The sequence below is a fragment of the Lepidochelys kempii genome, chromosome 20, assembly GCF_965140285.1.
Source record: "Lepidochelys kempii isolate rLepKem1 chromosome 20, rLepKem1.hap1, whole genome shotgun sequence".
Classification (NCBI taxonomy): domain Eukaryota; kingdom Metazoa; phylum Chordata; order Testudines; family Cheloniidae; genus Lepidochelys; species Lepidochelys kempii.
The window spans coordinates 20894893-20921854 of record NC_136399.1 but is presented as its reverse complement, the minus strand read 5'-3'; the positions used below and the strand labels follow the sequence as shown (position 1 = coordinate 20921854).

The 26962-nt window shown below is 51.7% G+C and overlaps 1 protein-coding gene across 1 annotated transcript in view; it reads left to right on the top strand.

Moving 5' to 3' along the window:
• Positions 1 to 16315, top strand: part of CBX5 (chromobox 5) — a 61091-nt gene extending 44776 nt beyond the window's left edge. Inside the window, 1 exon segment of the mRNA XM_073319461.2 lies at positions 6890 to 16315. Coding sequence (XP_073175562.1) covers positions 6890 to 7040 — 151 coding nt within the window. The 3' untranslated portion in view covers positions 7041 to 16315.
• Positions 16316 to 26962: the final 10647 nt, after the last annotated feature.

Genomic DNA, 26962 nt, shown 5'->3' with positions numbered 1-26962 from the left:
AGCTGCTTCTCACAAATCATCAAAAAAGAGAGCGAGAAGTCCCCACAGTGAGCACCGAGATAGCTGTAAACATTCTCTGGCAAACTCAGTATCCTCAGTACTGCTGGCACCGAGACCTTTTCAGTCCTGTTCCTATGGCTCATGGAAGTCCTCAGTGGCAGGTACCGTTGATAAGCCTTTGGACCCGATGGGCATGGGCGCTGAGTCAGTGGCACCGAGGAACAAACACAGGAGTAAGCTCTCCTCCAGGAAGGCATTACTGGTACGCGATCCTGCATTGGTACCGTACTTGATGCTTCATCCAGCACCAGAGTGACTGGTACTGCCTAGATCCCATCCCTGTCCCGTCCCCCCTGGCACTGCTGAATTCCGACATTTCAGGGACCTCTGTAACAGACATGCTGTGATGGTCTCCTCTTTAGTGCCGGTACCGCCACACAGAGTTTTCGTTCGGCACAGGAGTCTTCCCCGCTGTCCTGCCATGCTCCCCCGCCCTCCAGTGAGGGCTCGGACAGTGAAGCTGAGGAGATGACATCTCAATACTCCTCACAGGCTCCTTGTGGTGCCCAATATCAGAAGAGCCCTCAAGGATACCCTCAAATGGCCCCACCACCACCACCTTGATATGGCAATCCATGAGCACCACCACTGATGTCTATGCCACCACCCCAGTGGCCATACTGGGACCATTGGCCTGCATATCACCACCATGCCTTTTGAACCTCTAGCCCCACTCGAGAACCCATGAGTTACACCCCTTCGGCCGCGATGTCCTAGGCCTCAGAACCACTGGAAGAAATTGTGGAGGAATAGGAGGGTGGCATTGATGAAGAAGTGACCCTGAGGACCATTTCCTCCTCTTCCCCGGATGATGCCGTTATGCCTCCCCTGCTGTTTCTGGCATACAATTTTTCCTCTTCCAGGACCTAGCAAGATGTCCTAGCAAGGGAGACCGAATTCCTCTTTTCCCACCCTCCACTCAACTCCATTGTGGTGGATACTGTTAACTCCCATGGCTGTCAACACCAAATGAGGTCCACTCCCTATGATGGACTGGAAGCGTTTGGATCTTTTTGGGAGGAAGGAGTACTTCTTGGCCACGCTCCAATTGAATCGCCCTCATGGTGAAATACAACTACGTAAACTATTCAAAACTGAATGATTTTATTGAATAGCTGCCCAAGTCACATTGTGACCAATTTAAGGTCATCGTTCAGAAGGGACAGCTAGAAGCAAAGACAGCACTATCATCTGCATTTGACACAACTGACACTGCGGCCAGGTCCATCTCCACAGTGTGTTGCTTTTCACCACCAACACATTGCTCATAGGGTGGTGCACGTTGCCACCTGATGTGCTGGGGTCTCATTGAGCCTGCCCTTTCCACCAGCCTTACGACACAAGGCAAATGGTCACTCACAAAGATATCCCTTCACATCAACCTCCTCAAACTAAGAGCAGTCAGGAATGCCTGCGCCCACTTCCTCCTGCTGAAAAAAGGACCACAGACGAGTCCTAACAGACAATGTAGCCTGCATGTACTACATAAATTGACAAGGGGAAGCCTGGTCACCCTCCCTCTGCATGGAGGCAATGAGACTGTGGAACTCCCGCAATGTCACACTGGCAGCAGCCTACCTCCTGGGCACATAAAACTCAATAGTGGACAGTCTTAGTTGCAAATTCCCACTGTGACAGGTTGGACCTCCCTTTTGGGGTGCTACCTGATGTGCTGGGGTCTCACTGAGCCTGCCCTTTCCACCAGCCTGGGTTTCCTCACCCTGTTCTTGCTGTGCTAGGCTCTCAAGCCTTCTCCAGCACACACATAGGTAAGGCCATAACCTGCTGCAGAGACGGACTGAAATCAGCTCTATGTGGGAGGACGTAGCTAGGAGGATGGCCAGCACTCACATGCACACCTCCTTTGGGATATAAACCCAAAATAATAATGTCTTGTACTGAATAGAAAGATCTGCACAAACTGGGTTTTGAAATAGACAAGAAATACCTTTATTAACTACAAAAGGTTTATAAGGGATAGAAAACAGAACAAAGCAGATTACTGAGCAAATAAAACAAAACATGCAAACTAAACTTAACACACTCAAACAGGCTACAAAATGTAATTTTTCACCCAAAATGTTGTTTTAGGTAGGTTGCAGAGTTTCTGTAGCTTAGGGTTCCAGTTATTTCTTTAGACTGGACCCCTGTCTCAGCCTTTCCCTTCAGGTGTTTTTAGCAATCTTCCTTCTTGGATAGGGAGGCAATGGAGAAGAGTCCTGATAGCATTACTTCCCAGCCATAAATAGAATTTACATAAGGCGGGAATCTTTTGTTTCCACTGGAAAAATACCAGCAGTGTCCACGGTGGTACTCCATATCAGGTGACCTCATCAGATGACCCTGCAGTGTCAAAGCAACATCCCAGGAAGCTCCTCAGAAAGGTGGGAGATTAATATCTTTAAAGTTCTATTGTCCTTAAATGGCTCATTCAGGCTGATTGCTTACTGTCTGGTGGGTGTTCCCCCTCATGTACACACAGTTGTAATTGTTACATAGTCAATATTCCTAACTTCAGATACAGAAATTATACATGTATGCAAATTGGATAAACACATTCAGTAGATCATAACCTTTTCAATGATGCAAGATGGGTCATGTGAGGCATAAAACATATATCTTAGTTATGCTATATTCATATCACAACAATATTTCTATGAAGAATATGGGTGTAATGTCACACCCACATGACCACAAGTGAGAGCTAAACCCAGTAGTACTTCAGTCTATTTGGTCGCTGGGAACACCGACCACAGTCTTGTTTGCCACTTAAACCTGTACAAGAAATGTACATGCTACTGCTCTAGAGCAGGGATAAGACAACACTCCCAAGGTGATGCTCTCCTCCTCCTCCCCTGGGATGGGGACCTTCTTTATGTCTTTCCTTCTTTTCCCCTACTATTGAAGGTTCTGCTGAAAATAAAAAGAAATGGAGCACACATCAGTCTGGTCGCTCCTACTTGGCTGAGACACACCGTGGTCCCTTAACTGTCACAGTGCATAACGTGCCTGACGATCCCTCTCCCTGCACTCCGTACCTCCTCTCCCAGGACCTACATGCTGGCTTGGGGGTTCTCTGCCTTAAGGCATGGATCCTTGGTTCAAACACCTAGAAAGCTCCTGTTTGAACGATGTGCAAGAGGTATTATTACACAGTAGAAAGTCCTCAACACGAGGTACTTAAATCCAAAAATGGTCCAGGTTTCGGATTTGGTATACTTCACAACAAATCTCCCCAACATCCGTGACTACTCCACACATCTTAGACTATGTTCTGGCCCTAAAAATATTGGGGCTGTCTCTGAGCTCTCTCTGAGTCCACCTAGCAGCGCCAACAGCCTTCCACTATCCAGTAGAGGGGTGCTCAGTGTTGTCACACCCAACCACCAAAGGATCCTCAAGGGTACAATGAACCTTTTCCCACAACCTCAACTTCCTACTCCCACATGGGACTTAAATATGACTAGGGACTGACTAGGCCTCCCTTCGAACCCATGGCCACCTGTTCGCTTACATACCTGTCAGTGACAACGGCCTTCTTGATAGCAATTACCTCAGCCGGGAGAATAGGCGAAATAGTGGCTCTGCTGGCACATCCCCCCCTTCAATGGTATCCTTTTAGGACATGGTTACGCTCAGGCTGCATCCAAAATTCATTCTGAAGATAACTTAAGGTTGATTCATCTTTCAACCTTCTATCCCAAGCCTCACCAAGACAACAGGGAAGCTAAATTACACACTCCAAATGGCAGGAGAGCCCTAGCCTTCTGCCTGGGCAGGATGAAAGCTTTCAGAAAGTTCCCCAAGCTTTTCCTTTCCATTGTGGACAGATCCAGGGGCTCACCAGTATCATCCCACGACTCTCCAAGTGGGTCTCGAACTGCATCAGACAATGTTACCAAGTTCGCAGTATGACCCCTCCAGATACTACTCTTACACACTCCACAAGGTTGATCTCCTCATATATCGCCTTTTTCAAGAATGTTCCTATCTCCGAGATCTATAGAAGTGTGACATGGGCTGTGACTGGAGTCCTGGGGAGCCACGATGAAGTTACTCAGTTAGGGTGAACTGCAAAGAATGGGGCAGACAGTCCCCGAAGCTGGTGGATATTCCAGTACTTAGATTTACCAAGCCAGCACAAAACAGCTTCTATAATACCTCACTGGTTACCCAGAAGCCAACAACACAGTTCACTTAAAGCAACCCAGCCTCAGGCCTCCACCGAGACACCCAAGTGAAATATGATGAGGATCTTATTCATCATATTAAAAGGTTCTACCAATCCCAAATGATAGGACACATTACCTCCCAGGTTAATGAATATTTCAGATCTTACCGAATTATGCGCTTACAGCCAATTCTTATTAACTAAACTAAAATTTATTAAAAAAGAAAAGAGTGAGTATTGGTTAAAAGATCAATCTACGTACAGACATGAGTACAGTTGTGAGATCAGATTCATAGTATAGATAGTGAGTTTTGTAGTTGCAAAGAGTTCTTTCAGAATTAGTCCATAGGTTATAGTCCAATGTTCATATTCAGGGTGATCCAGATTAGGACTGGAGATCTCAGCCTTATGGCTTAAACTTCCCCTTCATGAAGCATTAAGCACATCTGAGATAAAAAGGATCAGGATCCAAAGGGTTTTTATACAGTTCCAGGTCGTTTTTGGCAACTCGGAGTCCTTAGGCAAACAATAGGCAATTATGGAGCTTTTGAAGTTGACCTATTTCCTAAGCATCACCGGTAATTAGCTACACAGATTATCATGAGGCGGTTGCCGGTTTTCCACCATTCTCAGGTGATTTGCTATACATTTCAAAGAGAGATGAATACAGTGATTATGGTTCATTTAAATGTTAGTATTTCCCTTTGAACTGTCTGTTTACATAGCTAACATCTAACGATATGAGTACACACATACAATTAGTATCACCTCTGATTTCTAACTGTATAGGTTTGCATTTCAAATTTCTAGCCTAACCACCATGGAATGGCCCTAATTACCATTCGCATACTTCTGTACATGTCTCTAAAGGTTGGCTCTGGGTCATTTAGCCTGTGAGCTGCTTAACTCTTTCTGGCCATTCATTACACTTTTTGTATAAGATTTGTTGCAATTATATAACAGTGGTAGCAACAATGATTTGCATTATTATACTCTAATCAGATAATGTCACATGGGCGTCAGTCCACACTTTCGCAGAACGTTATGCGATCACTGGGGACTCTGCCTCCAATGCCATCTTCAGCTCCATAATACTGTCATCTGTAACTGACCTGACTCTGAAGTTCCAGCCCTCCAGAACGGGTACTGCTCGAGAGTCACCTACAGTGGAACGCCCATAGGGACACTACTTGAAGAAGAAGTTACTCATCTGTGCAGTAATGACCCACCCTCCTCCCCTCTACTTCAGAGTTCTTGTCAATGACCGCGGAAGAGAAGGAACTGAGGGGGCTTAGCCCGTGCACGTTGATTAGCCTCATGGCTCAGCATGAGGAGAAACAGCACGCGTGGGCCCAGTAGACACTGCTACCAAAGTTCTCTGATCAGCAGTGCAGGGACACAAGCACACCTACAGTGGAGCACCCATAGGGACACACATCTCAAAGAGTCATTGTTACTGGACAAAGTGAGTAACTTCTTCTTTTATGGTGAACGTACAGTTTAACAGGACATTTCTTGCCTTACGTATATGGGTATCGTTGTGTTGGCTGTTCCACCCCAGAGACTATTGCTTGTGCTGCACAAAACAAGAAATTGAAAGGGCACTGTATTGGTCCCCAAGCTAGTGAAGGTCTGTGGAGAGTTCCTAAGGAATGCTATAACTCGCTAACACCAATGGTAGTTGGGGTGGTCAGTGTTTAGTCACATGCTAAAGTGATTTTGGGAATGGAAAGCGTTCCATAGAAACCGAAGCTGCTTAATAGTCTAGCATTGACATCTGACTAAAGTTGTTTCTGTGAGCCGCATTCACAGTGCTATGTGCTTTCAAGGCACTGTCCAAAACTAATCTGCACACTGAGTGAGAAGGATAATCTAGTGGACAGGAATTTAGGAGACCTGGGTTCAGTTACTCCCAGACTCCCTTTGTGTCCTTGGGCAAGTCACTTAGTGTGTCTGCCCTACAGGTTCCCATCTGTGAAATGGGTACGATGCTTCCCTTCCTTGCAAGGGAGCTGTGGAGATCACACCCATTAATGGCTGGGAAGTGCTCAGGGGTTGTGTGAGAAGAGCTATGTATATACATAAAGAGACAGACACACATCCTGTGAAGGAGGGATGTATCTCTGCGTGTGTGTGTGTGTGTGTGCATATTCACGCTGTTCCTCACAGCAGAGTTTTATAGTCCTATTACAGTAGAACCTCAGAGTTACGAACACCAGAGTTACAAACTGACTAGTCAACTGCACACCTCCTTTGGAACCGGAAGCACACAATCAGGCAGCAGTAGAGACAGAAAATAAAAGCAAACAGCGTACAGTACTGTGTTATACTAAAAATATAAAAGGAAAGTTTAAAAAAAATATTTGACAAGATAAGGAAACTGTTTCTGTGCTTGTTTCATTTAAATCAACATGGTTAAATCAAGCATTTTTCTTCTGCGTAGTAAAATTTCAAAGCTGTATTAAGTCAATGTTTACTTGTCAACTTTTGAAAGAACAATTATAATGTTTTGTTGAGAATTATGAACATTTCAGAGTTATGAACAACCTCCATTCCCAAGGTGTTCGTAACTCGGAGGTTCTAAGGTAATGTTGAAAGCTGGCCAGTGGGAGCCCAGAGCTAACAAGGAACCTAGTAATACTCTCTTTGAATCTTCAGGAAAGACACAGATGAAGCAGACCTGGTCCTAGCAAAGGAAGCCAACGTGAAATGCCCGCAGATTGTGATAGCGTTTTATGAGGAGAGACTGACCTGGCACGCGTATCCAGAGGACACGGAAAACAAAGAGAGAGAAGCAGCGAAAAGCTAAAGTGCCATCCTGGGCCATCCTTAGCTGTACATACACATCCACCCGACCCGACCACATCCATTGAAATGTGCTTATTACTGTGCTCCCAGGAGAAACCTTGTTATTGGTTCAGTCATAACATAAATGGTTTGCTTCATGTTCAGCTTCATCTCTAGTGAAACCCACAACATTTATGTGCTGTGTCTCCTCTCTCTTCCCCCCACCCTCCAGAAAACAGTTTTGACTTCTCACATCCTCTTAAAGCCTCCAGGGGTTTACAGAGTTGTTGGTTCCCTTTGGTTCCATCCCTTTTTGCCGCTTTAAATGCTGAGAATAGCAGCGATGCTCTTCCTAAACAGAACTAAGTGGAGTTATCCTGTCCAGGTGCACAAATGGCTGTTGGCTGGAAAAGCAATAGGAGCTGTCTGCATTTGGGAAATCCCTCCTGCTAATGCAACACAGGGCAACATCCTGAGATGGTCAATGTGGCCTTTGTATGCTGGCTTGTGTGTTGTTACATAACTGGCAAAGTCTTGTTGGGACTATGCATCTGGACTCCATCCTGGGGGACACCAATTGTCCTGGGTTGTGATGCCTTCCAGCCTGTCTCGTGCCTAGGATAGTTTCCAGGCTAGTGTTCTCTTTGCAAGCCCAGCCTGCATTAGTATTGGTTCCCAGATGCAGAGCGAGTCCCCTTCCTCCAGGAGGAGTCTAATATGTGGGAGATAGGAAAAGCAGAGCCTTCTTAACTTTAAATGCGATTGTGTATCCCCTGTCGGGCGCAGGTGGAGGCCTGCCACTGCTTTTGTATGATCTTATACAGTATGTATGTATATATTCGTTTCTCATTTGGGCTGTGTATTTCCATAGTGTGAGCATATCAGGTGGCCTGGCTTTGTGCCAAGGCACCTGATCTATTTCTGTCATTGGCTGTTGCTTCAAAGGCCACAAGCATTGTGTTACCAAAGTGGCTTCCCCCTTGAGGATCTCTCCTTCCCTCCCCCATGAGCTCTGCCTTGGAAACGTGGATAGCTGATCTGGTCTGGTATGCACAGCACTTCTCCCTGGAAAATATGCCCTAGGCTCTAGGACGTGCCAGTGGAGCAGAGAGGGCATTGCTGTTTCCCAGGGGGATGAATGCTCGTTTTGCAAGGCATGGGTATCTGGGACAGTCGCTCTGCTGCCCAAGAGAGCTGGCAGCACAGTAAGGTGGTGCAGAACTGAGCCGTTGCAGCATTAGGCACTGCTCTCAGGGGTTCCTTTTTCTTTCCCTACCTGAGTATGGTGAGGCCAGAGTGGAGACCTGACCTAGGGCTGGTTGCAGGGTCTGCTCCTTAGCATCTCGGCACAGCCCTCTTTTGCTTTCCAGCATCATGTTCACTCTTCATGCTGATCCTACATCCTGTGTAGTTTAGCTGGACTTGGGCTCTCTTGCCTGTGGCGGTCTCCTTGCCCGCAGGAACTGATGGATGTCTTAAGCTCCCCGCTCCTAATGTTGCAAACAGAGTCCTCCTTTATGACTAGAAGTAATAAAATTATGGTATTGCGGTATCGACACTGGTTTCTGGTTGGCTCGTTCCGTGTGCAAAGCTTCTGCAAGAATGAGAGAGAGTTGGTTTTGTGACCTTCACTGTGGCTTGGAAAGGCTTATTGCATAAAGTGGGGACCTGCAGGTGGATGAATTGGAAAGGGGTTGTGGGTTTATTCTCTCAAATGAAAATATCATTGTTGCATCCTGACTTTCCTCAGTCCAAAGGCCTGGTCCTGTTCTTGTTTATCTTCCGTCATTCCCACCCCTTTGCTACCCTGATTCTCTCCCTTTATAGTGAGCTTTGAAATCTTGAATGGCATTGGGGCATATCTGTAGACTGGGTACAGAGGGAGTTTTATCAGTGCTGACTCCCTTCCTGGCTCTTGGACTCTGCTTAGTCTTTGTTGTGGGCACAGAGAAGTTTGCTTGTTCTGCTTTTCTAGAGCACGTGACGCAGTTTGTTCTCAGCCTTTGTGTCTGTCTGTCTCTCTTCTGGGCACAAGCCCTTTCAGTATAATGTTCATACTGTTGGATGAATTCTGCTTGCAAGCAGTTCAGATGCTGTGGGGGAAATCCAGGCACCCTGGAAATCAATGCCATTGACTTCTGTGGGGCCAGGATTTCACTCTGTCTCTAACACAACTTCTAGTTGAGCACATATCACTAAGCAGTATTTCCACTTCACTGACGCACCTGCCATCGTCTTCTGTGCCTTTTGGAGGTGTGTGCAGGCAAAGGGTTAGCATGGCCATTGCTTAGAGCAGCATACTCAATACATCATTTACTTTTGAAAGTTCCCATTGGCAGGGTCAGTATTTCTAGTTGCGTTGTCCTGGCTGATGTTGAAATTTAAAAAATCTGCCTTCTGAGCCACACTGCCAAACAGGCCAGCCAAGCTGCAGCTGCCAGCACACAGAGTAGAAATGCTGATGTTCCTAATGCTGCACACTTTTTCATATGTGCTGGGAAGTGCTCCTGGCCCTGGCACCCTTCCAAGGCTTCCGCTTAGCAGCGTTCCTGGCATCTCTGTAACTGCCTTTGCTCATCATGAAGCGCCTGTGGTCTCACAGCCTCTTGTTCCAATAACCGTGGGGCTTGCACGGGTACCTCTGGCACTAGCGCAACCCACAGAGATTGAGTGTGTGTTTATGGGGTTATGACATTTTTTAATTTGCTTTTGAGTGACCTTGGGCTAGTCAGAGAGCGCTCCCAGAGCCAGGGCATGTGGTGATGACGCTTTGGGAGGAGTTTGGGGATTCCCGTCATTCTCACTTGGTTAGGATTTGCGTAGGTTTAGGGCTAAGCCTGACGCATCTGTATTTGGATCTGAGCTGGGTAGCATGGGCTCCTTGCTGTGTAGCATGTTATCAAACATTGATGCTCGTATGTGAATTGCTGTAGGATGTAGTTGGTACAATAGGTAATGGCAACAGCTGGCTACCTTCCAACTGCATTAGTTTAGGGGCTTCCCCACCTGTAATGTGGGGGGAGGCGGGGATATCGAAAGAAGCTTTTACAGGGCGGGATGCAAGAGCATAGCCTGGCTGCAGTCTATACCACTTGGTGCGCTGCTTTCAGGTATTAGCTCAGGTATAGAAAAAGCTGCTGGCATATCAACCTGTGGCTTCCACTTCTTCTTCTGGCCCCCATTCTCCCAGCATCACATGCTCCTTGTTCTTCCCCTTCCTCTCCAGCCGTTCCAGCAGGCAGACTTGTTGCTGTTGCTTTATCCCTGCCTCTGCATGGATTTCTTTTCTCTGAAGGGAGTCAGCTAGCCTTCCCGTGATTTGCTGGAGTCTTGATCTTTGCCAGCTCTGTTTTCCTCTTCCTCTCCCCGCAGCCCCCAACCTCCTACAGCCCTTTGCACCAAACTCGGAGGGAGCAAGGCAGCTGCTGTACAGCAGTGCTTCTCAATTAGGGGTACACGTCAGTACAAAGTCAGTACAAACTAAAATTTCATACAGACAATCATTTGTTTATACTGCCCTATATACTGTATCAGTGTTTCTCAGCCTGGGTCTGACAGGATGGGTTATGGGGGATTGCAAGTGCAGGGCCGTCATTAGGGGGGTGGCAAGCAGGAGAGCTGCGAAACAGATACATGCTGAAGCCAAAGCATGAGTCCCGCCTCCCGGGGCTGAAAGCAGACCCTTGAAAGGGGTACAGTAGTCTGGAAAGGTTGAGAACCACTGCAGGAGTTGCAAATAAAGATGGATTAATGCTCTTTCTGTGCCTCCGTGTCGTCTGCAGATGGGAGTGGATAAGTGTGTGGGAGTGGATAAGCCTGCTGGCGATCTCTGAGCTAGTGTGAAATGCTATAGAACATGGAGCAGCACGCAGAGGACAGGCACTGTTAACAGGAGACCGGCCCCTTCTTCCCGCACAGACTGTCTCTCTTTAACTCTTTGCTCTCTGGAAGCAAATCTAAGCGAAATCCACCATTGATTGTGTTGTGACCTAAGTTCCCTCTAAGCTGCGTGGCTGCTCAGCAGCCTATTAAGCATCGCACAGACACTCGGGGCTGTGGTGGGGAGAGATGCCTCTCTCCTAGCCCCGACCCAGCCCGGCCCAGACAGTACCAGGTTTATAATGGCACCCGACTCATGCTAAGTAGGGGCCTCGCCTGCTATCCCAGGACTTCTCTCTCCGTCCCCGCCTTCCGTCACCAGCAGTGACGGGGCAGGAGGCAGAAAGGAGCCCACAGCCACTGCTGCTCCTCCGGGCCGCTGGTGGGGGATGGGAAGCCCGCATCGGCGGACCATCGCTGGCGGCCCGGACTGTGGAAGGACCTGCTGTGGACAGGGAAGAGGTGCTTATACCGTGGCCCCAGCCCCGGAGCTGCTGCGGTGGGGAAAGGCGCCTCTCCCCCGCAGCCCAGGTGCTGCTGTGGGGGGAGAGAGCTGGGGGGAGTTAATGGAATCATAGAATATCAGGCTTAGAAGGGACCTCAGGAGGTCATCTCGTCCAATCCCCTGCTCAAAGCAGGACCAATCCCCAGCTAAATCATCCCAGCCAGGGCTTTCTCAAGCCTGACCTTAAAAATTCCTAAGGAAAGAGATTCCACCACCTCCCTAGGTAATCCATTCCAGTGCTTCACCACCCTCCTAGTGAAAAAGTTTTTCCTAGTACCCAGCCTAAACCTCCCCCACTGCAACTTGAGACCATTACTCCTTGTTCTGTCATCTGCCACCACTGAGAACAGTCTAGATCCATCCTCTTTGGAACCCCCTTTCAGGTCGTTGAAAGCAGCTATCAAATCCCGCCTCATTCTTCTCTTCTGCAGACTAAATAACCCCAATTCCCTCAGCCTCTCTTCATAACTCATGTGCTCCAGCCCCCTAATCCTTTTTGTTGCCCTTCGCTGGACTCTTTCCCATTTTTCCACATCCTTCTTGTAGTGTGAGGCCAAAACTGGACACAGTACTGCAGATGAGGCTTCACCAATGCCAGATAGAGGGGAATGATCACTTCCCTCGATCTGCTGGCAATGCTCTTACTTATACAGCCCAAAATGCCGTTAGCCTTCTTGGCAACAAAGGCACACTGACTCATATCCAGCTTCTCGTCCACTGTCACCCCAGGTCCTTTTCTGCAGAACTGCTGCCTAGCCACTCAGTCCCTAGTCTGTAGCGGTGCATGGGATTCTTCCATCCTAAGAGCCCCTTGTTGAACCTCATCAGATTTCTTTTGGCATAATCCTCTAATTTGTCTAGGTTCCTCTGTATCCTATCCTTACCGGCCAGCGTATCTACCTCTCCTCCCAGTTTTAGTGTCATCTGCAAACTTGCTGAGGGTGCAATCCATGCCATCCTCCAGATTGTTAATGAAGATATTGAACAAAACCCTGCAAAACCTTCTCTCCCTGCATAGCCCTGAGGCAGCCTGCACCCCAAACCCCTCATCCCCAGCCCACACCCCCAGCCGGAGTCCTTACACCCCAAACCCCTCATCTCTGGCCCCACCCCAGAGCCCACACCCCTAGCTGGAGACCGCACACTCTAAACTCTCTGCCCTAGCCCTGAGCCCCCTCCCACACTCTGAACCCCTCAGCCCCATCCCCACCACATGAATTTTGTTATGTGCACCAATATGGTACAGCATCACTTACATATTGATGCACATAAAATTCATTCTGCACATGTGTGGAAAAAATTAGAGGGAACACTGGTTGTGACCAGAGCTGGTTGCAAATACTCCCCATGAGCCTATTGGACTCTCATTTTAGCTGTGCTGCATGTTCTAATAGAAGCAGTAAAATGGCTCTGGATAAAAAGCCTGATATGAATCAGATTAGAGCCACATGGCTCAGCAGGATTGGTATGTCAGGTGCTGTTTCAGCAGTCAGTCTTGAGGGTAGCTGTTATGTCTTCTCCCTTCCAGCCTGAATTATGCCCCTTTGGGAGATGCAAAATGGTTCTTAAGTTGCTTCAGCATTCGAAGTGGCTTCTAGACAGAGTAATAGATTGTGTTGGTTGCAGCCTCAGGCAGCATAGTATGTAGTGTCATCTCCTGTCAATAGGGCTGTCCTGGACCTCCCTGCAAGCTCGTGCGCCAGGCAGATCTCTGCCTATTGAGTCTGCCCCAGATCCCTCCCCAGTCGCTCCCTTGTAACTGCTCTTGAATGCTCAGTCCTGCTGTTTTTCCTATTGCAGAGAGGAAGCTTCTCTGCAGCTGGCCAGCCACCTTCCCTTCTGGCTAGATTTTGTTTTGCTAATTTCCGGTATCAGTGTTGCTCAAAAAGTAGATGAAGCAGCTGGCATGGGAGGAAGGGGGTGGGTAAAGAAGTGATGTCAGAAACCCCTTAGCAAACTCTGAGTAGGTCGTGGGAGGTTTTCGGAGTTTGTGGCCGAAACCAAATACTTAATGCTAGACTGAAAAGCTCTCCGGGCATTGCTTATTTTGTGTCCCAGCCTGCATGTCTAGCTATGAGCAGTACCCTGGTCCTAATCCTCTTCTTACAGGGTGTTCGGGGCAGGAGGTTAAGTGCCAAACTAAGTTCCTGGAATGGCATGTACCATCTGAAAGAGGAGACGTTTTCCTTGTGGCATCTATTGGGAACCAAAACTCAACCCTTTTCCTTGGCCCCATTTATTGCAAACAGCCCTCTCAAATTGTCCCTCGCTCAAGAAAACAGCTTAGTGTCTGTGAACAAGCTGCCCATAATGGCGCGGTTTGAAACTAACCTAATTAAACGAGTGTGAAAGGCTGTGTGGATGCTGCACTTATTTAGCTTGTTAAGAATTGGCGTAAGCCAACCTGAGATAATTGTCAACACAAGTGTTCACACTGGTTCTGCAAAATAAATTGAGAAAGGCTAAAGCCAGACTGAGGGAAGCCCCGAGAATGCAGTACGTACTGCATGCCTCCCGTTGTCACATGCGGTCTGATTCCCCCCTGTGTGTACTACGTTTGGGGGTGGGGGGGATGGACACCAGGATTGGGATCCTCTTGTTGCACCATAGTTTTCAAGTTGAAGTCTGATGCTAGCTAGGGAGGTCAAAGCGATTTCCCCAGCCAGCTGCCATTTCAACGCTTGGTTTGTAGTGGTGGGGGGACCAGGGTAATTTTCAAACACAAAGCGGGGTCGGCTCCGACTGGGACGGGGCTTACATGTGGCACGCAGAAGGGGAACTGAAAACCATTTAATCTTGGATCCTAAATCTGCCCCCCCTCCCCCCTCACACTGCTCAGACAAACCTGACCAAAGGCAAAGGAGCGAGCCTCTGAGTGAGAACCCGCCCAAAGGAATGGCTGGGGGTGCGGGATGCCCACATCACAATAAGGAAGCTGCACTGCAGATGGAAGTCACTCTTCCGTATCTGCCAAGACCTAGGTTGAGGCTCCTGGTCTCCTGACGTGCAGTTGTCACTGAACAAGACCCACAATCAAACACTGGTCGTGCAGGGCTAATTTTCAATAAAGCTGTGGGACAGGCCACAGCTGTTGCACCTGTTTAAAAATGCCATTTTGAGGGGGACTCTATCTCCAACTCTCCCAAGGAGGAACACCCAGAATCCAGGGCTGTGGTTGGGTAAAATGCTTTTCTGACCTCTCTTGCTCTTTATTTTAATCCCTTGTAAGTGGCTGTAACCCAGTGCAGTCAAGGCAGCTAGAACTCCCTGTGCCAACTCAAAGCTCCCCAGCCCTACTGCACTGGGCAGTCCTCCGACGCGTATCCACACTCTCCTTTGTGGGAAACGATCCCCTTGGCCAATCTCCTCCCTCTGTCAAGTTGCTGTTCCTGGTGGTGTTGGTGGGTTTTTTTTATGGCAAAGCAGAACGCTAATTTTTTGTCAAATTTCTTTTGTTGTTGTTAAATAGAAGGGATCTGGGGAGCGATCATTCTGAGATATGGGCGTGGTCTCTGGCCAACTTTGTAACTAGTGTGTTTTTTTAAAAATCTTTCTTTTATATACTGAGCACTTCTGTGTGGACACTTTTTAGGCCGAGTCAGTTCTCAAAGCCAATTGCCAACGATTTCAAGTCTTTTGTGCTAAAGGTTGGATCCGCCCTGCTTTTAAACAACTATTAACTTTTAGAGAGTCTAGTTCCAGTCTGTCCTCTCTGTCTGTTCCATGGAGATTGCCACTTGCAAGGACTGGTAACTTGCAAGTGAAGTGGGGAAATTAATTACATTTTAATTAAACACATGAATTTTTGTCACAGATGTTCTAATTTTATCTGGGATCACAGCTGAGCCTTCTCTAAGCTGGAACATGATGATTGTCTTCCTCCTCTTATAAATTGGTCTCCCCCTGATTAAAAGTCTGTTGGTGAGGCATGATTTGCTAATGATTAAAACTTGCTCTGATCCCACATGTAGAGGCAAGACAGAGCCTTAGTTCAGCCTAGTGTTGAGTCTCCTAGCGCAATTGTTTTGTAGCATACATGCCTCCTTTTGAACAAATGTAGAGTCCATGCTCCTATAAGGGTGAATCTGCAAAATACAGGGCTACTTTCTACTTGTCAGTTTCTAGTATTCCAGGGGGCTAGGTCCTGCCATTCCATTTGGGGGCATCTTTCCTTCCTAGCCAATCTGAGCTTTTAGGGGTTCAGCTCCCACATTTTTGATCCCCCTCCCCTGAACAGGGGGTGAACCCCTTTTTTAAAAAAAGTACATCTCTGACAAAATGAGACTCTTCCCCTGGAGAGTTCAGAAGTCATTGCTCAGCAGGCTGGATCATTTCAAGGTCTGACACATTTTAGTCCTAAATTATTTTGACAGTGTTACTTTTAATCTATGGGCCCAACCTCCTCTCCTGCCAGCCATCCCAATCGCTGCTTGGTGTGAGTAAGGGCTGCAAGATGAAGCACGATTGGAAGAGACTTGAGAAGAACCCATGGCTGCTCCCGCCACGTGCCAGGTGTGTGTTTCCTTGCTGTGTCACCATTGTGTTGCCTAGGCAGTAGGTGGCACAGCACTGTTGGTGTGGGGGCCGTGGGCAGCATTCAAACCCATCTCTCTGTTAGAACTGACTTGCTAGGGAAGAGTGGGACTCTGTCCTCCAGACCTTAGCCAGGCGCTACTGTGTGGCGCAAAGTGTCTGTCTGAGCTGGCGTGTGGCTCACGGCTCTCCCCTCTCCCGTGTGATGTTCAGTAGCGTAGCCCGTCTCTCCGCTAATGTATGTTATGCTTTTTTTAAATAGTGATGTTTTTAAACTAGGGATTTTTTTCCCATCATGAGACTGACATGTTACAAAGGCCCCCTGTCCCTTCGCACTCTTTCATACTCTTGTATTGGTTCTAATAAATGGTTACTTTTCAGTACAGTATCCTGTGTGGTTTTTCCTCCCTTGCTCTTGTCTCTGTGTGTGTGGATATAATTGTCCTGCATAGACACCCCCAACACGCACACCCTGCTCTTGGTGCATCACTCAGTCATGTGGGCGAAACAGACACATCAGGCCAGATTCTAAGCTGGTGCAAAGCACCCTAGAGCAGAGGTGGGCAAACTACGGCCCGCGGGCCACATCCAGCCCATGGGTCTGTCCTGCCCGGCCCCTAAGCTCCTGGCCCAGGAGGCTAGCCCCTGGCCCCTCCCCTCCTGTCCTCCTTCCCCCGTAGCCACACCGCTGCGCGGGCAGCGCTCTGGGCGGCAGGGCTGCCCGGTTATGCAGGACAGCGCGGCAGCGTGTCTGGCTCCGGCTGGGCGGTGTGGCTCCGGACATGCTGCTCTGAGTGGCATGGTAAGGGGGCTGGGGGGTTGAATAAGAGCCAGGAGGTCCCAGGGGGCAGACAGGGAACAGGGGGCGGTTGGATGGGGTGGAGGTTCTGTGGTGGGGCGGTCAGGGGACAGGGAACGGGGGGGGCGGGTCCTGGGAAGGGGTGGTCAGGGGACAAGGAGCGGGGGGGGTGGGTGTTGGATGGGTGGGAGGTTCTGAGGGGGGCAGTCAGGGGGCGGAAGTGGGAGGGGGCAAATAGGGGGCAGGGGCCATACTGTTTGGGGAGGCACAGCCTTCCCTACCCAGCCCTACATAGAGTTTTGCACCCCAAAGTTTGCCCACCCCTGTCATAGAGCCATGGAAGCTACGCCGATTTAACCAACGTCCTTTCAGGCACAGTCGGAGCAGGAAATTCTTCCCTGTGTAAGGGGAGTGTTGCCACCTTACTAACATTCAGTGGGGGTGTTTTAGTTGCTAGCTCCCAGTACTAAAAAGGGGGAAGGGTCGATGGGGAATCAGGACCCTGAGACTGACAGCCCCCAGGAACAATGGGGAGAGGTGAATGCTCCAGGTCAGCCTGAATGACTGGGCAGGCAGGCTAATCGGGGGGCCAGGGAGGTCCCGTCCTCTGTGTGAGCTGTATTTGCCTGGGTCAGACAGAGTGGGGCTGAGCTAAGGAGAAAGCAGGGGCCCAAGCTGAGCTGGGGAGCAGAGCTGGGCCAGATCCAGAGGGGCCAGAAAAGCAGCCCAGAGAGAACAGACCCTTTCCTGGGAGCAGAGCTGCAGCCCCAAAGCCAGAGGCACCGCCCAGAGAGAGCAGACATGCCCTGGGAGCAGAGCTGCAGCAACCAGAGCCAGAGGGGCCCGAAAAGCAGCCCGGGAAGCAGGTCAGTGCTGGGAGCAGAGTCGCAGAAGCAGCCTGCAGAGCAGACCTGTCCTGGGAGCAGAGCTGCAGCAACCAGAGCCAGAGGGGCCAGAGAAGCAGCCCAGGGAGCTGGAGGCAGAGCAGCAGCAGCAGTGCTGAGACGGAGTGGTGGAGCTGGGGCTGGAGCAGTCCGGAGCCGGGTGCGGTGAGCAGCTGGGGAGACCGAGAGGGACCCTGGGCAGCGGGCCCAGCACGGGGAGACGCCTCAGCCAAGAGGCTCTGCAGGCCAGGCTTGGATCGTAACCCCGACAGGGCGGGGGCGACACTGGGGAGAAGGGTCCTACCACTTAAAGCCTGAGAGCGTGTGGCCACCACCAGAGCGAGTGTCCAACCCACAGCATCCCTGCAGCACAGCCAGGGCCTGAGCAGGAGGCCTGGGACTTACAAGGACCAGACTGTGAACTGCCCTGACGTTCCAGAGACACTGTTTGTGATGTTCCCTGCCACAGAGCGGGCTGATGTGTTTCCTTTAACCTTTCCCAGTTTTCCTTATTTTTTAAAATTAATTGTTGATTAAATAACATGCTTTAACTTGTATGTAATGGTCAGTGGGTCAGAGGAGTGCCCGGTGCAGAGGGAGTACCCCGGAGTGGGGACACCCTAGCCCCTGTCCTAGGTGACCACAGCAGGGTTGGGGGTCGAGCCCCCCAGGAATCCTGCGCCCAGCCTTGTTGGGGTTACGAGGACTCTGCTAGACAAGAGAGTGGAAGGGGAGTCCTCAAGGGCAGGAAGGCCACTGGGTGAAGGAAGTGTGGGAGTGAGGACTCAGATCCTTTTGCTAGCCCACTTCACCGGGGTAGTGCAGAAGCCAGGAAAGTTCCCCCCAAGAGCGTGACTATTCCCCCGCTTACACCTGCGGTGAAGTCAAGGCTGGTGGAAGCTGCTGTTTCTCAGCCCCACCGACTAATGTCCTGTGGGGATATAAGGGGCAGGCAGTTATGGGGTGATCTCCCACACACCTGGCCCCCCCTCATGTGCCTCAGCCCTGCCCTTGGGCAGGACTGTCCCTTTCCTTTGCTGTGTCCCCTTCTGACCTGATCTCTCTCCTGCGTTGGGGGCTTCCCATGGAGATTCCTTTCACCTCTCCCTTAGGCTCCTCCCACAAGAGGGGCCTATGGACAAGTCACCCTCCTGTGCCCATGCTGGCCCCACAATCCCGGCACAGCCGGCTGGTGTGACTGCTAGATGGTCAGCAGTGGGAGTTAATGCTTCAAAATGTCAGTGGTGTCACTAAATTCCAGTGTCAATGCAGCAGCCAGGTCTGTGCTACACAGTTTGATGTAACTAGATCGCTTAGGGTTGTGAAAAATCCACTCCCCCAAGCGAAGCAGTTACACCAACTAACTCCCTGTGTAGGGCTTCTCCCGCTGCCTCTTGCGGAGGTGGAGTTATTGGCCAATGCCAGTTTGCAGTGTAGACTCAGGCAGTCAGTCCCATGGGGTTGCAGATGGGTGGTTCCCTGGGCAACCTGAAAGGGTGATTACACTGCAAGCTTCAATTCTTCGGGGTGGCATGTTCCCTAGAGGGGGCTGCAGCCATGTGACACACACCACCCCCCCCCCCCAACGCAGGCTCAGTCCCACGGGTGCTAAATCTGATGCAACACTTCCTGCCTCGGGGCATCTGGCTGGCCGGCCTCCTGGGTTCCAGTCCTAGTGTAGAGCATGGAGTGGACTCTAGTGGTTAGAGCAGCGGGGGCTGGGAGCCAGGATTCCTGGGTTCTTTTCTTCCTGCTGTGCCCAGCGGGTCAATGGCGGAGCTAGGAGCATGCTGTGCTGGCGGCACTCAGGGCTTTGTAAAGGCAAGTTCACGTTGGCTCTGCTGCAGGGGAGTGAATGGAGCCACATGGGGGACAAGCTGCAGCTTTCACAAGTGGCCTCTGCTGGGGCTGCCCAGTTTGGGAGGGTGTGGCCTGATTGCTCCCAGCACCCAAACTTCATGGGTTGCAGGTCCCAGCACCTCTGTCCCTCAGGCCCCTGCCCAAGCACGGACACTAAATGGCTTGCTTAGTCTACAGAGGGACCCAGGAGTCCTGACCTCATTCCTCCCTCAGAGCTGGGGAGAGAATCTGGGAGTCCAACCTGGAGCACCAGCCTGCACACCTGAGCGTGTCTGTGGGCATGTGGGCCCTGGCTGCAGTGGCTTTGGCGAGGACTTGCCTGTGGGCTCAGACAGGTCTGCGTGCTGCTCCCCTGCCTTGCTGTGGGGCCGGCAGTGCTGTGGCTGGTGCCAGGGGGACGATGGGGCCGTGAGGGTGGCTGGCAGAACATGGAAGGCTGTCGGAGTTCAGCTCTGTGGTTTCTTTGTGGGGCTGTTTGGAGGACGGGGGGAGACTGGGAAGTGGAGCCAGGGCATTGGAGGGGGCAGCAGGCCATGGGGTGGGAACTGGAGTGGAGAAGGGGAGAGACTTCAGGGAAGCGGGTGGAGGGGGGGTGATTGGCTGTGGGGTTTGAAGCAAATTTGGGGTGGGACAGAGCTTCCTTCACAGAGCAGTTTACACAGACAGATGCTGGGACACCATTAACTGCAGGGGCTGGGAGCCAGGACTCCTGAGTCTATGCCCGGCTCGGGGAGCGGAGTGGGGTCAAGGGAGGTGGGGCTAGGAGTCAGGATTCCTGGGTTCTATCCCCAGCTTGGTGGGGGGCTCAAGGGATGCGGGGCTAGGAGCCAGGACCCCTGCGTTCTCTTCTTGCCCCTGCCATCCATTCATTAGCTGTGTGCTAGCTCGCCAGGACTTGGTCCTCAGCTCACCTCGCCCCTCCGGCTCCAGCCCCCCCTTGCTGGGCTCCTGTAGAGGCTCCATTATCCCACCCCCACCCTCCCCCCTACTTTCCTGCACACAGGAGTCATCCCAGAGCCCCGTGCAGCCCGCAGGCCAGGTGGCTCCCTAACCCTGTCCTCCAGCGACACCTGGTGCCCGAGCTGGGCCTTGTGCTTGGGAAGGGAGCAGGCATCATCCGTGCTGCCCTGGGCGTGAGTTGGAACGGAGCGGGCTGGCAAAGGGCAGTGGCCAGTGGGGTTCGTTGCCCCCCGAGGGGCCTACAAGGCCCTTGTTCAAATGCTGGTGCAGGCTTGAGCGCCTGGGTTCTATCCCCAGCCCTGGGAGGGGAGGCGAGTCTAGTGCAGTGATTTTCAACCTCTTTTCATTTGTGAGCCCCTAAAAAATATTTTGAGTGGAGGGGTGGGACCCCTTTGGAAATCTCAGACACCCTCTGTGGACCCCAGGGGTCTGTGGGCCCCAGGCTGAAAACAACTAATCTAGCGGCTCAGAGCAGGGCGGGCTGGGAGTCGGGACAGGTGTGCTCTATCCTGAGCTCTGCCATGGACTTGTGCTGTGTGACTGTGGACAGGTCCCCTCCTCTCTCTGTGCCTCAGTTTCCCCATCTTCTGAATGCACCTCAAACTACTTCAGAGGCTGTGGAAGAAAAAGGGGGGCCAAAGTGCTGCGGGGTCTCTGAGGGGGGGTGCCAGGGAACAGTCACCTTGGTGTGTTGTTGTTTTACTGACAATTGAATGAACTTTGAAACAGTTTCATTGAACTAAAACCCGCACATCTGTTCCCTTTCTCTGCCAAAAGCCATCAAAAGGCCTTTATCCTGCACGCTCAGACTGCGAGAGGTGTTTCATTACATAGTAGAATAACCACATGAAAATAATCAATAACACCCCCATGTACCCAGGGCAAATATGTTCTGATTTTGTGATATTTCATATTTTACATAAGATTTACTTAATATTTACACATTATTGGATTCATTCATTCATTTCTTAGCACGCCTTTTATTATTGATATTTTATATTTCTTATTAGAACAGGACTCTCTGTGTTCATACAGGACAATGCCCAAGTGGCTATTGTACTCTACATATTTAAGGTACTATTGTAGTCTACATATTTAGCAGTAATAATAGTATATTAATAATCAAATAATGTAGTAATAATCATGAATATAGGCCTACATTTCTGTATATGATATTTTAATGCAATTTATATTTAGAGGGTGTTTTAATTGTTACTCGTGCCATAATCTACATGTATTGGAGTTATTAGATTGACTGGTTTTACTATAATTAATCCATTTGCTCTGACCTTTTATAGCTGTGCGTTTTTTGCGTTGCTGTCCCTAGAATGGCCACTGGGTGGCGCCTGTCCCTGCTGGAGGCTGGGCGCTTTTACAGTCTCTGCAGAGGAACCAGTTGGAAACAGATCACTGCTCCTCCCCAGCGTGGGGAAGCTGCGGATCCAAGGCCGTGTCCCCGCCCCCCCAAGAGATGCAGCCAGGCCGCAGGGAGTCACCCAAATGGGACTGAGGGGCACCAGCAGAGCTGTGCATGTAGGAGCCCAATGGCACAGTGAGGGCAAGGGCTGTACTGGCATTGGGCCCCCCCATCACTGCACTGTCCCAGCCTGGGCTCCCCCCCTCCCCAGCTCTGCCAGTGCCCCTCAATCCCAACCTGCAGCACCCTGCTATCCCAGCCGTGGACTCAAAGAACCCAACAGTTCTCCCAACTCTTTCTCCTCTCCTCTACCTCTCCCCCTTTTATCCATCAGCTCCTGCTTCTCTCCCGTCCTCTCACTCTCCTTGCACCTCCCTGGCCACTGCTCCCTGGCCCTCCCCCCTCCTCTCCCTGTTGAATTATGGGAAACAGCAAGAGGCATCATAAAATATTATGAAGACATCTGTAGCGCCGGGCGGGTTTATGAGACGTGACCCTTGCTGGCACGTTGTAAACCCCGTCAGGGCGCAGCCAAGGCCCCCATCTGTCTGCCGTCCACGGGGAACGCTACAGAGAGATGCTCTGGATCCCGTCTATCCCTTACCGTGGCCAGGGAGGCAGCTGCTGGGATGGAGATGACAGGCCAGCCCCATCAGGCACTGCCCAGCTCTGCCCGTGGCCACACCCCTTTACTAATCAGGATCCATGATGCATTAATTATCGATGATTCAGTATCACAGCCCTTTCCCCCTCTTTGATCCATTGCTTGTCCCTTGTCCCAGCTGCTGGCAGCTCCATGGGGCCCCTGAGCTGAGACCCATCTGAGGCGGGGCTGGGGGAATTTGGGGTATTTCCTATCAGAAGGATAGTGGGGCTTCTGGAGATTCTCCCCATTCCAGTGAGACCGAGTCAGTTTCATACCCTGTGGCCGTGGCCCTGGGTCACCTGAGCTCCAATGGGCGGTCACCCGGCCTTGTGCGCTCACGGCCCCACAAAGACACCCTCTCCTGCCCCAGCCCGATATCCATATTCACGGCCTGCACCACAGACACCAGGTCAGCTCCACCTACATGGTCGCTCTGCTGGCATCAGAGACAAGACGCCTCGGCCACTGCCACTTGAGGGCTCCCAGGGGGTTGAAAGGAGCCTGTCCTAGGGACATACACCACAGGAACAGAGTCCTGGTGTGAGCGGGGAGTGTGCATGGAGCAGTCTGAGTGTGAGCGTGCAGGGGACAGTCCATGTGCATGCATGAAGCAGCCTCACAGAGCCAGAGGCCGGGTCACCCGCACTCCCTGCCCAGCAATACCGACATCCTGGTGACTGATCAGCCCTGGGGTCTGTCCACACCACTCCCCCAGTCTCTGGTACCAGCTAGGGTGACCAGACAGCAAGTGTGGAAAATCGGGATGGGGTGGGGGCTAATAGGTGTCTATGTAAGAAAAAGCTCCAAAAATCGGGACTGTCCCTATAAAATCGGGACATCTGGTCACCCTAGTACCAGCTGCTTTGAAGGAAGGTGCAAGACCCGCTTCTGTCACAGGCTTTGCTTTCCCAAGAGGGGGTTGGAACCCAGGAGTCCTGACTCCCAACCCACCATTCTATCCCACTGGACGCTACTCCTCTCCTACAGCCAGAGAGAGAACCCAGGAGTCCTGACTCTCAGGCCCGTCCACCACCCCCTCTCCTCTCCTATTGTCCGTTAGAAGGAAAACATCTTGTCCAATCTATGAACGAGACGGAGTCACGTTCTGCAAGGGGGAGTCCCTCCCGCTCATGAAATAGGAGCTAATTTGTGCATCGATCGCTTTATTTATATGTATATTTATTAGGAATTAAACGGGGCTCGTTAGTCAGCGGTAATTGGCCTTGGCAGAATTCCGAACACACAGAACTGTCCTGTCCATGAGAACCGCCCAGGATCCTGCTGCTGGATCCAGGTGGGGCCAATGCCTGGGGCCTCTTGCCCAGAGCTCACGCCGGGATCGGGGCCTTGATTCTTCCTGAGTCCTCTCGGGTGCCGCAAACCTGTCGGCAAAGCTATTGGACCCAGTTTCCTTTTGGGAAAGGCCTGGGGAAGAGCAGGTCGAATAGCCAGAAAAGAGTGGGTGAGACCAGCGTCAGGACACCTGGGTTCTGTTTCTGGCCCTGCCACCGACCTGTTGGGTGACCGGGCCCTGCTCTGTGCCTCAGTTTCCCATCCCACCCTGTATGTATTTGGATGGTGAGCTATTTGGGGCAGGGGCTGTCTCTTCCTCTGTGTCTGCACAGCACCCAGCACCCTGGCCCCAAGTTCAGCTGGGATCTGTAGATGCTGTTGTCACACAAATAATTAATAACTGATCGGCAACCGCTTCCCCAGCTGCAGCCCCCTGCTCCGCGGGCTGTGTCTCACGGAGGCTGGGTTATTTGCTAGTCACAAGGATTCGTGAAAATACTGGTGCAAGCACCTTCCATCTCAGCACTGCCTGTTCATCCAGAATAGGCCTTGTTCATGCCGTCATAGGCAGGAAGATCGTCTAGTCTGACCCCCAGCAGAACCCAGGCCTGAGGATTTCACCCACTTACCTTGTACTGAGCCCCGTAACTTACCTGGGCCAAAGCATTGTCTGGAAGGGCCCCGGGGAGCCATCCAGGGATGGAGACTCCGCTTCGCTCGGACATTGGTTCCCCTCATTAATCCCCTCCCTGGAAGCCCCATGTGCTGTATTTCTCAGCTGAGAGTGTCTGGCTGCCAGCCGCTGGCTCTGGTTCTGCCATTAGCTGCTGAATTAAAGCGCCCCTTAGTACACGGGGCTGACGTCCCCAGAAGGGCCTTAGACACTGATCAAGTCACCTCTGGATCAGCTGACCCACGTAAGCACTGTCGGGCTTGGACTACACTTAAAAGGTTGTCAGTCCACAGGGTACATGGGTCAGGGTGTGGGGCAAACCAGGCTTGCCCGCAGAGACGCAGCAAGGTCAAAGGTGTTCCTACCGTGAGGGGAAACCCCACCCGGCTGGTGGCGGAGGCTGTGACTACCCTGGGGGGTTTGGCCAGCTTAGCCCTGCTGCTATAGCCCTGCAGGGCAGACGTGGCCTCAGGCTCCGGCCGTCAGTCGCTGGTCCCGGCCCTCGGATTGTGTGTGTCGTCGTCAAGTCATGGAGCAGGAAGCGTCACGGCAGAGCCTTTGCGTGTTTGGTGACTGGTGGCTTTTGGGGGTGTGTGTGCAGGGGGGCGGCTGATGGGGGAATCCAGCCACAGACGCGTCGCTGGCCAGAAAGCGGGTGCATCTGTCACTCCTGTCAATTGTAGGGCGTGATCTGCCAAGCTCTAGGGGTGGTCGGCCATCAGGGGGCACGGTCCCTTGTAGGAGAGACCACCAAGGCAGGGGCTGGAGGCAGAGGAGGAAGGAGAAAGAGAAGGAGATTCTGTCTGCAGTGTGGAAGGTGCATGCGTGTGCACCTGGGTGTGTGCGTGTGTCGATGTGTGCAGACGGGGGTGTATGTGCACATGAGTCTATATCCGTGACCGGGCTCTGCACACACAGCTGAGCCTTTCGTTTTTTCATTCACAAACCAGTGCTGCTGTCTTACTGTTCCAGGAGCCCCATGGGCCTGAGGGCCACCCCCAGGGATGGCCCCGTCATTGTGGGCTCCCCCCCATCCCCCAGACCCTCCTCCCCGCTGCGTGTGGTGCTCAGGCCCCATGGCTCATTCACTCCTCGGTCTCTGTTGATGAGGGCACCGTCAGTGCCATCTTGGGGGCGTGGGGGGTTGTGTGGCAGGGAGGTAGTATGTCCTAGTGGGTAGAGCACTGAACTGGCCCTTGGGACACTGAGCTCTATTCCTGGCTCTGCCAGGGCCTGCTGGGTGACTGTGGGCAACTCATCCCCGTGCTGTGCCTCAGTTTCCCCTCCCGCCCTGTGTCTCTTCAGGCTGGGTGCTTTGGGCAGGGACTGTCACACTGGATCTGTGCAGTGCCTGGTGCAACAGGGCCCAGGGCTGTTGTGACACACATGGGAATAATAATAACCAGAAGAGTGAGACCCAGCAAGCTCATCTCACCAGGCTGCTGTGGGTGGGAACAACCTTCAGGGAGGGTGTAGCCCTGATCCCTGCCCCAGTGCCAAGCCAGGCCTGGGGTCCCTAGTGGAAAACCGGGCGGCAGGGTACCTCCCAGGTGAGAGAGACTCACTGTTCAGCTGAGTTTGGGCAGGCCCAACGGGCCCTCAGAAAAATGACCCTCTGCCCCCAGCTTGGGCACGTTTTGGCCAAGGGTCTCGAAGCACCAGAATGAGTTCATGTAACAGGCTGAGTCATGAGTCTCCAAAAACCCCTGCCCCTGCTGTGGGCCAGAAAAATAGCAACACCCTCAGTCTACTAAGGGGAAACTGAGGCACAGAGCAGGGAAGGGATTGGCCCAGGGGCATCCAGGGCATCAGTGGCAGAGATTAAATCCCAGGAATCCTGATTCACAGTCCTACTGATCTAACAATGAGCCATTACTCTCTCCAAGGGCTGAATACAGAACCTAGGAGCCCTGACTCCCAGACCCCGCTCTAACCTGTAAGGTCCCACGCCCCTCCCAGAGCTGGGTCTAGAGCCCAGGTGTCCTGTGCTCATTGGAGGGAGCTGGGATTCCCTTGGGATTTGTCTCTGCCAGGGGCCAAGTGCTGTCATCCGCCACGGTCACGAGCTGTGACACTGCATACAGACTTGGCTGCAGGCTGCCATGGGGGCAGATGGGGCCTTAGAGCAGCTGCCCCAGCTGCCCCTCCCCTGACCTCGATGTGTCACCATCCTGGTAACGCTCCCTATGGTGACGGTGACACTGGGACGTGAGTACCAACCCCAGGGCTGACTGTTAAACACCAGGGTCCATCCTCACATCAGCTGTGACTTCTCCACATCGCTTTCACCAGCCAACTGCACTGGGTGCAAACTCCTTAGGTGCTTTAACAGCCTTAGCCCAGAGTCACAGACAGTCACCTTGGGCTCTCCGGGCTGGGTCGCCTCCCAGGTAACAGGGGCTTCTTTAACCAGCAAGCCCTATTCAACCGTTAGAGCTAACCCAGGCCAAGTAGCTGGGGATCTCTTGCTTGTGCCTAGAAACACCTGGCCTCTC